Source organism: Loxodonta africana, chromosome 4, assembly GCF_030014295.1.
Source record: "Loxodonta africana isolate mLoxAfr1 chromosome 4, mLoxAfr1.hap2, whole genome shotgun sequence".
NCBI classification, from domain to species: Eukaryota; Metazoa; Chordata; class Mammalia; order Proboscidea; family Elephantidae; genus Loxodonta; species Loxodonta africana.
This window is the reverse complement of record NC_087345.1, coordinates 72,492,947-72,508,854: the sequence shown is the minus strand read 5'-3', so window position 1 is coordinate 72,508,854 and position 15,908 is coordinate 72,492,947. Positions and strand designations below refer to the sequence as shown.

At 36.7% G+C, this 15,908-nt stretch overlaps 1 protein-coding gene across 4 annotated transcripts in view; it reads left to right on the top strand.

Annotated features, from left to right (window-relative positions):
• TBK1 (TANK binding kinase 1) overlaps positions 1–15,675 on the top strand; it is a 53,578-nt gene extending 37,903 nt beyond the window's left edge. For 2 of the 4 annotated variants that reach the window (XM_064283930.1, XM_064283931.1), the window contains 8 exons: positions 5,828–5,949; positions 6,049–6,125; positions 7,774–7,813; positions 8,354–8,455; positions 8,575–8,671; positions 9,153–9,259; positions 9,817–9,888; positions 12,954–15,675. In XM_064283930.1, coding sequence (XP_064140000.1) covers positions 5,828–5,949; positions 6,049–6,125; positions 7,774–7,813; positions 8,354–8,455; positions 8,575–8,671; positions 9,153–9,259; positions 9,817–9,888; positions 12,954–13,005 — 669 coding nt within the window. In that variant the 3' untranslated portion in view covers positions 13,006–15,675. The remainder of the gene's footprint in view (positions 1–5,827; positions 5,950–6,048; positions 6,126–7,773; positions 7,814–8,353; positions 8,456–8,574; positions 8,672–9,152; positions 9,260–9,816; positions 9,889–12,953) is intronic. The other 2 variants (XM_064283932.1, XM_064283929.1) reach the window with 2 other exon arrangements.
• Positions 15,676–15,908: the final 233 nt, after the last annotated feature.

Genomic DNA, 15,908 nt, shown 5'->3' with positions numbered 1-15,908 from the left:
GTGAGTAGCACTGGGGTCTTAAAAGCCTGTGAGCGGCCATCTGAAATACTCCACTGGCCTCACTCCATCTGAAGCAAGGGAGAATAAAGAAAACTAAAGATGCAAGGGAAAGATTAGTCCAAAGGACTAATGGACCACAACTACCACAGCCTCCACCAGACTGAGTACAACTAGATGGTGCCCAGTTACTACCACTGACTGCTCTGACAGGGATCACAACAGAGCTGGAGTAAAATATAGAACAAAATTCTAACTCACAAAAAAAGACCAGACTTGCTGGTTTGACAGAGACTGGAGAAACCCTGAGAGTATCGCCCCTGGTCACCCTTTTAGCTTAGTAATAGAGTCACTCCTGAGGCTCACCTTTCAATTAGACAGACCAGTAAAACAAAATAAGACTAAAGGAGCACACCAGCCCAGGGGCAAGGACTAGAAGGCAGAAACCCAGAGTCGGGAAGAGAGAGTCTTGACATGTCATGGGGTTAACAACCAATGTCATAAAACAATATGTACTGACTGTTTAATTGAGAAGCCAGTTTTTTCTGTAAACCTTCATCTAAAGTATTTAAAAAAAAAAATTGGTCAACATTCAGTCATTTCAGGAGATAGCATATGATCAGAAACTGATGGTATTGAAGGAGGAAGTCCCAAGCTGCGCTGAAGGGTATGACAAAAAACAAGCTTTCAGGAATTAATGGAATACCGATAGAGATGTTTCAACAAATGGATGCAGCACTGGAGGTGCTCACTGTTCTATGCCAAGAAATTTGAAAGGTAGTTACCCGGCCAGTCGAGTGGAAGAGATCCATATTTGTACCCATTCCAAAGAAAGGTGATCCAACAGAGTGTGGAAATTATCAACCAATACCATTAATATCACATGCAAGTAAAATTTTGCTGAAGATCATTCAAAAGCAGTTGCAGCAATACCTCGACAGGGAACTGCCAGAAATTCAAGCCAGATTCAGACGAGGACATAGAACAAGGGGTATCACTGCTGATGTTAGATGGATCTTGGTTGAAAGCAGAGAATACCAGAAAGGTGTTTACCTGTGTTTTATTGACTGTGCAAAGGCATTCAACTATGTGGATCATAACAAATTATGGATAACATTGAGAAGAATAGAAATTCCAGAACATTTAATTGTGCTCATGAAGAACCTGTACATAGACCAAGAGGCAGTCGTTGGAACAGAACAAGGGGATATTGCATGGTTTAAAATCAAGAAAGGTGTGCATCAGAATTGTATTCTTTCACCATACTTATTCAATCTGTATGATGAAAAAATAACCCAAGAAGCTGGATAGCTTAGTTATCTAGTGCTGCTGTAACAGAAATACCACAGATGGATGGCTTTAACAAAGAGAAATTTAACCTTTCACAGTTAAGGAGGCTGGAGGTCCAAATTCAGGATGTCAGCTCTACGGAAAGGCTTTCTCTCTCTGTTGGTTCTGGGGGACATTCCTTGTCATCAGTCTTCCCCTTGTCATGGAGCTTCTCAATGCAGGAACCCCTGGTCTAAAGGATGCACTCTGCTCCCAGCTCTGCTTTCTTTGTGGTATGAGGTCCCCCTGTCTCCTTGCTTCTGTCTTTTATATCTCAAAAGAGATTGACTTGGAAATCTGTCTGGCATTTTCTTAAAAAGTTAGAAATCGAACTACCATACAACCCAGAAATCCCACTCTTCGGAATATACCGTAGAGAAGTAAGAGCCTTTACACGAACAGATATGTGCACACCCATGTTTATTGCAGCACTGTTTACAATAGCAAAAAGCCGGAAGCAACCAAGGTGTCCATCAACGGATGAATGGTTAAATAAATTATGGTATATTCACACAATGAAATACTACGCATCAATAAAGAACAGTGACGAATCTGTGAAACATTACATAACATGGAGGAACCTGGAAGGCATTATGCTGACTGAAATTAGTCAGATGCAAAAGGACAAATATTATATAAGACCACTATTATAAGATCTTGAGAAATAGTATAAACTGAGAAGAACACATTCTTTTGTGGTTACGAGAGGGGGGAGGGAAGGAGGGTGGGAGAGGGTTATTTACTGATTAGTTAGTAGATAAGAAATATTTTAGGTGAAGGGAAAGACAATACTCAATACAGGGAAGGTCAGCTCAACTGGACTGGACCAAAAGCAAAGAAGTTACCAGGATAAACTGAATGCTTCGAAGGTCAGTGGAGCAAGGGCAAGGGTTTGGGGACTATAGCTTAAGGGGACTTCTAAGTCAATTGGCAAAATAAATTCTATTATGAAAACGTTCCACATCCCACTTTGAAGTGTGACGTCTGGGGTCTTAAATGCTAACAAGCGGCCATCTAAGAGGCATCAGTTGGTCTCAACCCACCTGGATCGAAGGAGAATGAAGAACACCAAGGTCACACGATAACTATGAGCACAAGAGACAGAAAGGGCCACATGAACCAGAGACTTACATCATCCTGAGACCAGAAGAACTAGATGGTGCCCGGCCACAACCGATGACTGCCCCGACAGGGAACACGACAGAACCCCTGAGGGAGCAGGAGATCAGTGGGATGCAGACCCCAAATTCTCATAAAAAGACCAGACTTAATGGTCTGACTGAGACTAGAAGAATCCCAGCAGTCATGGTCCCCAAACCTTCTGTTGGCCCAGGACAGGAACCATTCCCGAAGACAACTCATCAAACGTGGAAGGGACTGGACAATGGGTTGGAGAGAGATGCTGATGAAGAGTGAGCTACTTGTATCCGGTGGACACTTGAGACTGTGTTGGCATCTCCTGTCTGGAGGGGAGATGGGAAGGTAGAGAGGGTTAGAAACTGGCAAAACGGTCACGAGAGGAGAGACTGGAGGGAGGGAGCGGGCTGACTCATTAGGGGGAGAGTAAGTGGGAGTATGTAGTAAGGTGTATATAGGCATATGTGTGACAGACTTGATTTGTAAACTTACACTTAAAGCACGATAAAAATTATTTAACAACAACAAAAAAAAGAGATTGACTTGAGACACAGCCTAATCTTATAGATTGAGTCCTGCTTCATGAACGTAACTGCCTCTAATCCTGCCTCATTAACATCATAGAGGTAGGATTTACAATATATAGGAAAATCATATCAGATCACAAAATTGTGGACACTCACACAGTACTAGGAATCATGGCCTAGCCAGGTTGACACACATTTTTGGGGGACACAATTCAATCCATAACACTGGACTATATGAAGAAGAACACAGCATCAGGATTGAAGGAAGACTCATTAACAACCTTCAATAAGCAGATGACAACCTTGCTTGCTGAAAGTGAAGAGGACTGATGAAGATCAAAGACTACAGTCTTCAGTATGGATTACAGCTCAACATAAAACAAAAATCCTCACAACTGGACCAATAACATCATGATAAATGGAGAAAAGATTGAAGTTGTCAGGAATTTCATTTTACTTGGATCTACAGTCAACACCCATGGAAACAGCAGTAAAGAAATCAAACGACCCATTGCATTGGGCAGATCTGCTACAAAAGATCTCTTGAAAGTGTTAAAAAGCAAAGGTGTCACCTGGAAGACTAAGGTGCATCTCACCCAAGCCATGGTGTTTTCAGTCACTTCATATGCATGTGAAAGCTAGACAGTGAATAAGGAAGACCAGAGAAGAAGTGATGCCTTTGAATTATGATGTTGACAAAGAATATTGGATATACCATGGACTTCCAGAAGAACAAACAAATCTGTTTTGGAAGAAGTACAATCAGAGTGCTCCTTAGAATCAAGGATGGCAAGACTTTTATTTTATGCATCCATTTTCCCCTCTCTGTTAGATCATTTCCTATCAGCTTGTAAGCATGCTTTAATATTTTCTTTTTTAAAAACTCTAATTTGGTGAAGAATATTGAATATACAACGGACTGCCAGAATAAACAAATCTGTCTTGGAAGAAGTAGAGCCAGAATGCTCCATAGATGCGAGGATGGTGAGACTTTGTCTCACGTACTTTGGACATGTTATCAGGAGGGACCGGTCCCTGGAGAAGAACATTATGTTTGGTAAAGTAGATGGTCAGCAAAAGAGAGGAAGACCCTCAACGAGATGGATTGACATGGTGGCTACTAACGTGAGCTCAAGCATAGCAACAATTGTAAAGATGGAGCAGAACCCAGGAAATGTTTTGTTCTCTTGTACATAGAATCGCTTTGAGTCAGGAACGACTCGGTGGCACCTAACAACAATAAATGGTTGTTACTCCATGAACATATAATTTTAATTTTTTTGTGTAACATCATAGTATAGGCGTTTTACAGTTTTTTGGCAGTACTTTTTTAGTAGACATAATATTACAGCCAATGGAATCATTATAGTTTACTTATTCCCCTGTTGTTGGTATTTCAGGTTGTTTGCTATTTTTTACTCAGCTATGTAATGCTATAAGAAGTAACTTTGTTCATAAACTATTTTTCATATTTTGAAGTATTTAACATATTCTCAACATCAGTGTTAAAGAAAACAGATACCCTAAAAACTGATACACATTTCACTATATAAAATTTTTAATTTTCTATGTTAAAATGTTAAAAAGCAAATAAACTGGAAAAATGTATTAAACAGTTTGTTATACAAATAGCTCATACAAATTGATAAGAAAGGCATTACGTCAGCAATAAGTAAATGAGTAAAGACCATGTACAGATAATTTACAAATGAAGAAAAATACATCTAGTGAATAAACTCTTGGGGAAAATATGTCCAGCCACAATAATAATAGAAAATTGTGTATTTTAATAACAGTAAGATAACTTTTTTGCCTTTCTGATTAATAAGGCTTTAAAAATTATACCAATGCTAACAAGAGCACACTCTTTTAAAAGGGCAGTTTTTGTTACTAGTGGCAGTGTAAGCCTGTGGCACAAGTGCTCGGCTGCTAGCCAAAAGGTTCAGAATCAACTCTGTGACAGCTTACAACAACATCTGCCTTGAAAAGCAGTAGTGTGTATTAGGAGCCTTCAAGTACTGAGTCATAGTTGATCCATTAATTCTAACCTCCATCGTTCCTTCAAAAGTTTTCCAAATACGTCTAAATAAGATTTACAGATAAGTGATTAATTTACTAAGCTTGACTTGAATAGAACCTTAAATATGGTTTATTTTCATTTTCTGTTCTAAGAGTAGTGCTTTTTGTTTTGGGGGGATTTTTTGGCCTCTAAACAAAGAACAAATATTGGATACCTACACTTTATACTTGGAACCATGCTAATGGTTTTGTGTTGGTTCTCATAATTAATATTCACATCAACTCTGTCAATTAACTTATTAGTCATATTTTTATACGTAAGGAAACAGAAGCTTAATTTGATGATTAAAAGTACTTTGCAGTTTCTTAAAGGATGTTTAATGTATAAAATGTTTTCTAAAATGACTTAGGACTGATTAGTCTCACGTTTTATTATCATATTTCATCATATTGTAAGATTTTTTTTCATGTTTAACATTCTGAGATTTGTCTTAGGATTAAAGGTACATTTAGTTTAGCTGGATCGTTTTTATTTCTTAGTGGTATATGAAGTGCTGGTACATCTTACATCAGGTCTTATTGATAAAATTTGACTGAGTTTCTTGACATATAAATAGTTAAGGAATTCCAGTGTAACTCTCGGTGGTTATCAACTTAAGAACGAATCTTTGCATTTAAAAATGGAAACAATCACTTAAACTTTGAATTGAAGTAATGTATGAAAAAGAAATATGATCCATACTTTAGACTCCATTGACATTGTGATTATCATTTATGATTTTTGGCAATCTGGATCTCAACTCATTGGTTTTATTTAGCTTTCCAGTTCTCAGGGAACAATAGAAACCAGTCTTCAGGATATCGAAAGCAAATTGTCTCCAGGTGGATTGCTGGCAGATACATGGGCACATCAAGAAGGCACTCATCCAAAAGACAGAAAGTAGGTTATAACTTTATCTGTAATGTCTGCTCTTAATATTTAAATGTCCTTTTTCACATGGATTCAGTTAATTTATTTGGATTTTTCTTCTTTAAATAGTGTAGAAAGGCTACAAGTCCTGTTAAATTGCATCACAGAGATATACTGTCAATTCAAAAAAGACAAAGCAGAACGTAGTAAGTAAAATTTGCCATTTGTTAATCTGATGAATCAGTCTTAGTAGTTCTAATTCAGTTTAATTAACTTAGTATATTTGTAAGGGTGGCTACTTGAGTTATTTATTTCAGATATGTGATTCCCTCAGGAAAGAAGTTGGGTCTACTAAAAATTATTCCTGAAACAGACATTTTGAATATTTTTAAGTGTTTTAAATCAGTGGTCTTGAGCTCCAAAACGTCTATAAACCAGGCAGGTAACAGAAATAAGTGAGATTGGCCGATGGGGCTGAGGAGTACTAGAGGAGGTGTATCCCATCTAAAGGGGACAGCCACTACTCAAGGGTCACTTGACTTATGGCCCAATCTTCCTATTTCTTAAAAGAAGCAAGAATACGGATTTTGCTAGAAATATCCTGTCTTTTATTTTTTTTTCCCCCGTAGGCACCTTTTAAAATGCTTTTATTTATTTATTTTTGTTGTGCTTTAGATGAAGTTTTACAGAACAAATTAGCTTTTCATTAAACAGTTAATGCACATATTGGTTTGTGACATTGGTTGCCAACCCCCCGACATGTCAACATTCTCCTCTTCTCAACCTTGGGTTCCCCATTACCAGCTTTCCTGCCACCTCCTGCCTTCTTGTCCTTGTCCCTGGACTGGTGTGCCCATTTAGTCTCCATTTGTTTGATGGGCCTGTCTAATGAAGGGTGAACCTCAGGAGTGATTTCATTACTGATATAAAAGGATGTCCAGGGCCATACTCTTGAGGTTTCTCCAGTCTCTGTCAGACCAGCAAGTCTGGTTTTGGTTTTTAGGTTTTTTTGTTTTTTTTGTGAGTTAGAAACATGTTCTACATGTTTCTCCGGCTCTATCTGGGACCCTCTGTTGTGATCCCTGTCAGAGCAATCGGTAGTGGTAGCCAGGCACCATCTTGTTGTGCTGGACTCAGTCTTATGGAGGCTGTAGTACATGTGGTCCATTAATCTTTTGGACTAATCTTCCCTCGTGTCTTTGGTTTTCTTCATTCCCTCTTGCTCCAGACGGGGTGACACCAGTGGACTATCTTAGATGGTGCTTACAAGCTTTTAAGACTCCGGAGTCCACACACCAAAGTAAAATGTAGAACATGCCAGTTGAGCTAGATATCCCCTGAGACCATGGTCCCCACAGCCCTCAGCCCAGTAATTTGGTCCTTCAGGGAGTTTGGATGTATCTATGGAGCTTCCATGACCTTGCCTTGTACAAGTTGTGCTGGCTTTCCCAGTGTTGTGTACTGTCTTATCCTTTACCCAAGTTACCACTTATCTGTTGTCTATTTAGTGTTTTTCCCTCCCAACCTTCCCTCCCTCATAACCATCAAAGATTGTTTCTTTTTGTATAGTAAACCTTTTCATGGGTTTTATACTAGTGGTCTCATAGGAATATCCTGATTTTTAAATGTTGGCAGTCAATTTTTTTTTTTTTTTAATGCTATCACTGTACAGACCAAATAAAAACATTTGTGGGCCGTATTATCCCATGGACCACCAGTTTGTGACATCTGCTTTAAACTCCTAGCTCCTTTGAAGCAATAATATAAATATAAATCATAAAAATGTAAAAATATGTGTATATCTTGATTTTATGATTCTACCTTTACAAAAGTAATTTTTTTTCTTATTTCTAGGGCTAGCTTATAATGAAGAACAAATTCACAGATTTGATAAGTAAGTATTCAGATTATGTTTAATATACTCTCTGGTGCTCTTTTTGTTACCTTACTAACATGATTCTTAGTTGAAATTAATTGCAATTAAAAGTACCTTTTTAAATCTTGACTTTCCAGGATTACTACTATGTGTGCACATTTTTGAGTTCCTCATCAAATTGCACTCATCTGGTCCTGGTTAGGAGGCTACCTAGACAGAAGGGGTGGTGGGGAGAATGTGGATCACCATTCCTCTCAGTCTTCTGCTTCATGTGCTCTGATTGCAGAGAACAGATAATAGAGAAGGCAGGGAAGGACAGACGTAACCACCTACTTAGCCTTAATCCTCGTTGAGTATTTTTTTTTGGCACTGTCGTCTTTGCACCTTTTTCCTCTTGCTGCTCTAACATCTACCTTAGAGATCTTTGCTGTCTACTGTAAATACCAAAACGCTACAACAGTCCCAGGAAATGGATTGATTTCAAATGTTTGAATATTTTTTAATATTGGAGATAGAGTGAAATTGGTCTAAGCCTCTTTGGTTATTTCTAAATTACAGGCAAAAACTGTATTACCATGCAACAAAAGCTATGACCCACTTTGCGGATGAATGTGTTAAAAAGTATGAAGCATTTGTGGATAAGTCAGAAGAATGGATGAGGTAAGTAAATGTGTGTTGGGGTGGGTGTGGTTGACTGCAATATGCAGTTTAATGTTTGTGCTATTTTAAAAGTAATGTTTCACTAGGCTACCTATTAATCGATTGTTTTTGATTTTCAGAAAGATGCTCCATTTAAGGAAACAGTTGTTATCTCTAACTAATCAGTGTTTTGATATTGAAGAAGAAGTATCAAAGTATCAGGACTACACTAATGAGGTATAGCTATCAAAAATCTTTACATCTAGAAAAAACCTTTTTCTCCCTTTGGCAAAAATAAAATTCTTCTCAATTTATACCTGATAGTAATTGAGAAGGGAGAAATAAGGTATAATGTGCCTACACCATATTTTTACAGCAAAAAACTTAGCATAGTAAGCTTGCAAAAATACCTTACAGGGAGAGGGTGTGGTTGGCAAACATAAAAGGCACGTAAAAATATGGTATTCCGTTTTTTCACTCTCATTTTTGTATGTATTCCAAGCCAAATTTTAAAAATTCAGGTATTTTACAACTCAAAGCATCTGGTAGACCATTCTTTTATCATCTATAAGAAAAGAGTTTTTAATTTATTATTATTAATGGTTTTGAAATAAAAATTTAAAGCTATAAAGGGCTTATTAAAATCTGTAATATTTGGTTCTAAAAATCTATAGTAAGTATTCTATTGTGTGATTGATGTAGGTTTTTGGTATTTCAGTTACAAGAAACTTTGCCTCAGAAAATGTTTGCAGCCTCCAGTGGAATCAAACATACCATGACCCCAATTTATCCAAGTTCTAACACATTAGTGGAAATGACTCTTGGGTAAGAAACTTAGTCTGTAACTACATTGTTTTCATTTTAGTTGTGATCTTGCTCTTATATTTTGAAGTTTTTTATGTTTCCTTTGAGTACAATGTTTGACAGTGTTATTATATGAGGTACTTAAATCTAGAGAACTAAAACGTAAATATACTGTATTTTTCACAAATAACACGTGCTTTCTGTGTTTGTTTGCTGGCTGTGCCCTCCCTCTCCTTGGCCCCCTCTTGCCCCCCAGTATTTTCATAAGAGTGCTCTGCTCATTGACAACAATATGTGGGAGAGGACTGGCATGGTGGCACTTGTGGGGGTGCCTCAAGGGGGGAAGGCAGAGCTGGCAAACAAACACAGAAGGCATGTATTGGTTGCATAAAAAAACGGTAATTATAGAAGTGTGCAGGGGGACAGGAGATACATGGAAACTCTGTTCTGTGAAATTTTTCTATAAACCTAAAACCGCTCTAAACCTAAAGTGTATTAAAGTCAAATATACGTAATTCTGAAACATTTGCATACTTGTTTTGAGCAGAGGTGCTTATTCGTTTATTTTATATGTATAGTATGAAGAAATTAAAGGAAGAGATGGAAGGTGTGGTTAAAGAACTTGCTGAAAATAATCATATTTTAGAAAGGTAAGTAATACAAAAATTGCACTGTGATTTTATATGCAGTTGAATACGTATTTATCTATACTCGTGTCTGCTTCTTGTATCAATAGGCTAAACAGGGAAAAGGGATATAAAGTCAGATCCCTTACACTTTTTAATGTGATTGTGAAATCATTGATTCCATTTTATAGAAGAATCTGGGAGGATTAGTACAGTTATTTGCTTATTTGAATCAATTTTTGAGAACCAAAATCTTTTGCACATCATTTTCCATAATTACTCATTAAAATCATAATTGTCAGTTTTGGGAACCAGAGTTGCTGATAAGATAGGAGTCCTCTGATTGGTGCTCTGTAACCTGTGGAGCCCTCTGCAGAGCTCCTTGCAGGGCGAGTGGCCTGTGTAAGAAGCTGGTGCCTGTTTACTGTCTACAAAGTCCTGATGTGGCAGGGAGAAAGAATCTGAAAAGGTACAGCGCTAATAAGGCCATTTTTGGGTGGCTGGTTCCTCATATTTGGCCTTGTAGTAGAGCCTTCACTTTCAGCCCTTAGGTACTCTCCAGGTTCTCCAACCTTGAAAACACTAATAAATACATTTCACGTTTATAAATGCCAAATAAAGCAGTCAGAATTGACTCTACGGCAGCTAATAACACCAAGAACAAGGCTTGGAAAGATTAATTACCAGGAAATAATATGGTTTTTGAGCTGTATGCAGAAAATTATCAGACAGTTCTGTGGTATTATCTGATTTTTTAAAATATGAGTTGATTTTTAGAATGCATTCTACTATGAAAAATTCAAACAATTATAATTCTAAAAACTTGATAACAAACAACCTTTCTCGTGACACCCCCATCCACAGCGGTAATCACTATTAATAGGTTGGTGTGCATGTATTTGTTTTATAGGAATAGAATCATTCTGTTCATACTGGTTTAGTCCCCCCCCCCCCAACTAAGTGTTGTATTAAAGGTATTCTTTTCATGCCCATACACTAAATTACGGTAATCTCTCTCATTTTCACCCAATTGCCTAGTATTTCAGTGTATGGATCCACCATAGCCTTTGTAACCCATCCCTATTGGGCATTTCATTTGTTTCTAATTTCTCACCATTTGAAAACCATGCCTTGGTGAACATCCTTGTATATATATGCCTTCATATGTGTTTGTCAGAATTTTTGCGGGATCAACTTATGTGAAATTGTTGGGTCACAGGGTATGGACATTTAAATTTTCAATGTGTTGTTAATTTGTTCTTTAAAAGCATCATGTTACTGTTCCACAGAGACAAAAACTATGCCTTTTCAACACTGAATCAGCTTTTTTTCAGTGTTTGCCAGTTTGTTTAGTAAAAACTGATATCTTAATGTTTTAATTTGCATTTCTCTAGCTAATAGTGATGTCAAGCATCTTTTTATATTTTTATTGACTGTTTATTTTTTCTGTGAATTGCCTGTTTTTTGTTTTTTAATCTTTTTCTGTTGGTTTGTAGGAACTATGTGGTAACTAACTAACTTACTATAGTACCCAATTTATACTTCACAACTTCAGCTAAACCCTAAATTTATCTTGTAGGGCTAAAGATCAGCAAGTAGAAGCAACTGTTAAAATACACTTTAGCAAACTTTTATATTGAGTCACTTATGCCTTGTGGATTAAAATCCCCAATTCCCAAAGCATGCCCAATAAATCAGTTCCCTTTGTGGTTTATTTGCAGGTTCTTTATGTCAGTATGTGGGTGATATCGTGGCATAATTTTAAATATTAAGTGACAATCCAAGTGACAGAATTAGTGATAGAAGCCAGGTCTCATGTAGAATGTTGTTGCACTCTCTCTCCACGTGAATATCCCATACTACTTCATGTATTATCACGCTTCACAAATCAGTTTCCCCTCTAATTTCCTCATCCTCTTCAGTGAGATCACCTTTCTCCTGCTCTCTTGAACATAAAATATTTTAGACACTTAGTCTTCTTTACTTCTTCTCATCAAGATTGGTAACCTTCTTTTAAAATCTTCCTTCCCTCTCATCACCATAATTCAGATCGCCTTTCCCTTTCACAGAACCGTGATGGCACAATGGTTACGAACTCAACTGCTAACCAAAAGTTCAGCAGTTCGAATCCACCAGCCACTCCTTGGAAACCCTGTAAAAAAACTCATTGCCATCAAGTCGATTCCGACTCACAGAAACCCTATGGGGCAGTTCTACTCTGTCCTATAAGGTCATTATGAGTCGACAGCAACGGATTTGGTTTGGTTTGGTTTCTCTCTCACGTGTGAGCTGTGGTAATAACCTATTAACCTATTTTCTTAACCCCAGGCTCTTCCCATCTGTAATGGATATTATAGCCAAGGTAACCTCCCAAATACTGATCTAGTCATATTACTCTCTTGGCTTAAAAACCGCTAAGCTCCTATTACCTAAAAGGTCGATTTTAAGTTTACACTTCCATTCAAAGAATATTAACAGTCTGGCCCCAACCTAGTCACTCAGTGTTATTGCCCAGTAGTCCCCAAAATAGCGTTACGTTTTCTAGCAAGTTTCCATTTCTCAATATCCCTTGAGTATGTCAGACTTAATCCTATCATTGATGTAGACTTACTCTATATCATCATTGCTTACAATTCCCATCCCATTCCACCAAAAAGAAATTATGCAGCTCTTACTAACACTTTTCTAGATTATATCTCTCCCCATTTTCTCTTAAGAAGTCTTCCCCAGTCACTGCATTGTATTTTTTCCATATATTTTTATTAACACCACTGTGCTTCAGAGTAAGAAATAAAACAAATCATAGGTGCTTAAACGCTTTAAAAATAACCCTGGTAGTGTAGTAGTTAAGTGCTACAGCTGCTAACCAAGAGGTCGGCAGTTCGAATCCACCAGATGCTCTTTGGAAACTCTATCAGACAGTTCTACTCTGTCCTAAAGGGTCGCTAGGAGTCGGCATCGACTCGACGGCAGTGGATTTTTCTTTTTCTATTTTTTTGGTTTTTGGAAAGTATTCTGTGTTGTTCTTTAAGATGTTGGGGGCCAAATAAATAAATCTTTTGAAATTGTTTTTCTTTTTTGTGTTTTAGGTTTGGCTCTTTGACCATGGATGGTGGCCTTCGGAATGTTGACTGTCTTTAACTTTCTAAGAAGTTTGAGAAAAGTTTCCATTTGCACAAGAAAATAATGCAAGGGCATTAAATGAATGCCTCTGTAAGTGGTCTCTTGTTTCTTCAGTTCAGTATTTGATGTGGGAATGTAAATATGTACTATATTGTAAATACATAAAAAATATATTAATTTTTGGCTGCTGTTAAAATGTAATTTTACCTTTTAACATTTATAATTACATGAGGAAATTTGACCTCAGTGAGCCCTAGAAGAAAGCCATGACAAATATGTCGAGATACTGATCCTCTACTCTTCTGTAGAGATTGTTAGGACTAGCCAAGTCGTATTTCTCTGACTGCCTACTGAGAACATTTTTAAGTGGAGCCAAAATTGGCATCCTTACAAATCAGAGAAGACTGATAGTTGATATGTTTGTAAGTGGTAGAATGGAGAAGTGGCTTTTGTAAATGAGGAACAGAACCAAACCACTGTTTTACTGGGATCACAGTTTTCTTGAGAAGAATAAAATGGCATTATTTCATTTTACAAGGTGCCCAGACCCCCAGGTATCTTTGTATCTGTTTAATTTCAGGTGATGAATTACTGTGCAAAATTTTCAATGTGATTCAATTATTAAACACTGTTCATTTTTCTTTTGGCCTTAAACATACAATTGTCATAAAAATTTTAGGGCCATTTCAGTTGTTTTAAGCTGTATATTTTTTCTTTAGTTCTGCTTACTACTTCATGAAAAAATGTCAATAAATTTCTTGATTTTAATTTAAACAGTTTGTGTGTATCTGTACACAATTTAAGAAAAAGAAGTTATCTTTTGAAAGAAATAGTGTGGGTGATGATGTAAATTATTCTCAGATATTGGCTGTGGGGGCAATTTTATGTCTTTTATAAACCCAATGATTACAAGTTAAGTCAAAGTCCTTTTATAAATTTATGTTATACAGATTCAAAAGGTACATTCTCTTTGAAAAATCTACCCAGAGCTCAGACTAAGAATTGTGCTCAGCAAAAAATTATTTCATCTCCCTAGGGTTTTCATTTGTTTTTGTTTTGGTCTCTGGTTTATCAGACTAATGAAGTGTAATTATATACAGTGTGTGTATCATAAAAAATATTATGTTCTAAAAGGTACATTTGACTACCATGGACATCAGAAAATAAATTGCTTTAAAAACTGAAAATGAATTAAGATTGTATTTGAGATAGTTGATTCATTATTGTAGTAGGGAATTTTGAGTGTCACCTATACACATTATAGAAATAAGTGCCTAGGAGAGTTATTTATATAAATACAGTTATCCCCTGTCCTGAGAGTGTATGCAGTGAGGGAATGTTTAATCCCTCTTGATTGTAATTTTCCATTGGACATCTAACATGTATATCTTTAATTGTATAGTTTAAATGTTTGTGTCACTGAGCATTAGGTAAAATTTTACTCAAATTATGTGATCAGTATATTTATAAATTGAGTATTTTAGCACTGTAGAAAAGAATACCAATAAACAAACCCTTTCTGGAGGGATCGTATTTTTTATTAGTTGTATTGATAAAAACAAGACTGCTTTATTCCCCATGACAATGACATGGAAACCAAGTGTTCTTGGTGTCACTATTTTACACTCAAAAATGCATCCTCAAAGAAAACTGAAGATACAAGGGAAAGATTAGTTCAGAGGACTAACGGACCACATCTGCTGCAGCCTCCACCAGACTGAGTCCAGCACACCTAGATGGTGCTTGGCTACCATCGCTGACTGCTCTGACAGGGATCAAAGTAGAGGGTCCCAGACAGAGCTGGAGAAAGATGTAAAACAAAATTCTAACTCACAAAAAAGGACCAGACTTACTGGCCTGACAGAGTCTGGAGAAATCCCCAGGGTATGGCCCCCAAACACCTTTTTGCTCAGTAATGAAGTCACTCCCGAGGTTCACCTTTCGACCAAAGATAGGCCCATAAAACAAAACAAGACTAATGGAGCACACCAGCCCTGGGGCAGGGACTAGAAGGAAGGAGGGAACAGGAAAGCTGGTAATAGGGAACCCAAGGTTGAGAAGGGGAGAGTGTTGACATGTCCTGGGGTTGTTAACCAATGTCATAAAACAATATGTGTACTAACTGTTTAATGAGAAATTAGTTTGTTCTGTAAACCTTCATCGAAAGTACAATTAAAAATAAAAAACTGAGAATTAAAAAAAAAAGTAGAAAAAAATGCATCCTCATTGAAAATGTTTTTAAATCAATAAATATAAGGTGATATAGTCTACTAATCTAATATTCAGAGCGACTGTTTAGTGAAATTAGCTTTAAAATAAGTTGCATCTTCAGTAGCTCTTTTTTTCAACATTAGAATATATTTCCAAAAGATAGCGATTAATGGTATAAAAAGTAGTGTATATAACAAGCAGAGGAGATAGTGGATTTAACTCAACATAAAAGAGAGATTGTAGTTCATACAGCAGAAGAAATAATCAAATATGAAATAAATGATTGTGAGGTATCTGAAAGGAAATAAACAAGAAGAATTAGAGGTTAGGAAAGAAACATGGAAAATAATCCCATAACATCTTCTAAAATTATAATTTGCAATTACCAGATGCTATATTGGTGCCTTATAGACGTCATTACACTGTCTCAAGCAGAGTGCCTCCTCTTAGATATAAAAGATCTTCTCAAAATATTTTTTGAGCCCATTAGTGAAATACTCAATAACATAAAAATCTAAAGCAGGACCGTGGAAAAATCTTGCTTTTTTACACATTTCTTGATACATAAGAATCCAGTTCTTTTTTTTTTTTTTTTTTCTGCAGTAAATTCCTGCCAAGGTTTAAAATAGGTATCATTTTTTCAGTGAAAAAAAACCCACAAAACAAATGAGATCAAGGTTATAACTTTGGGAGATAACTTGTCGTTCACC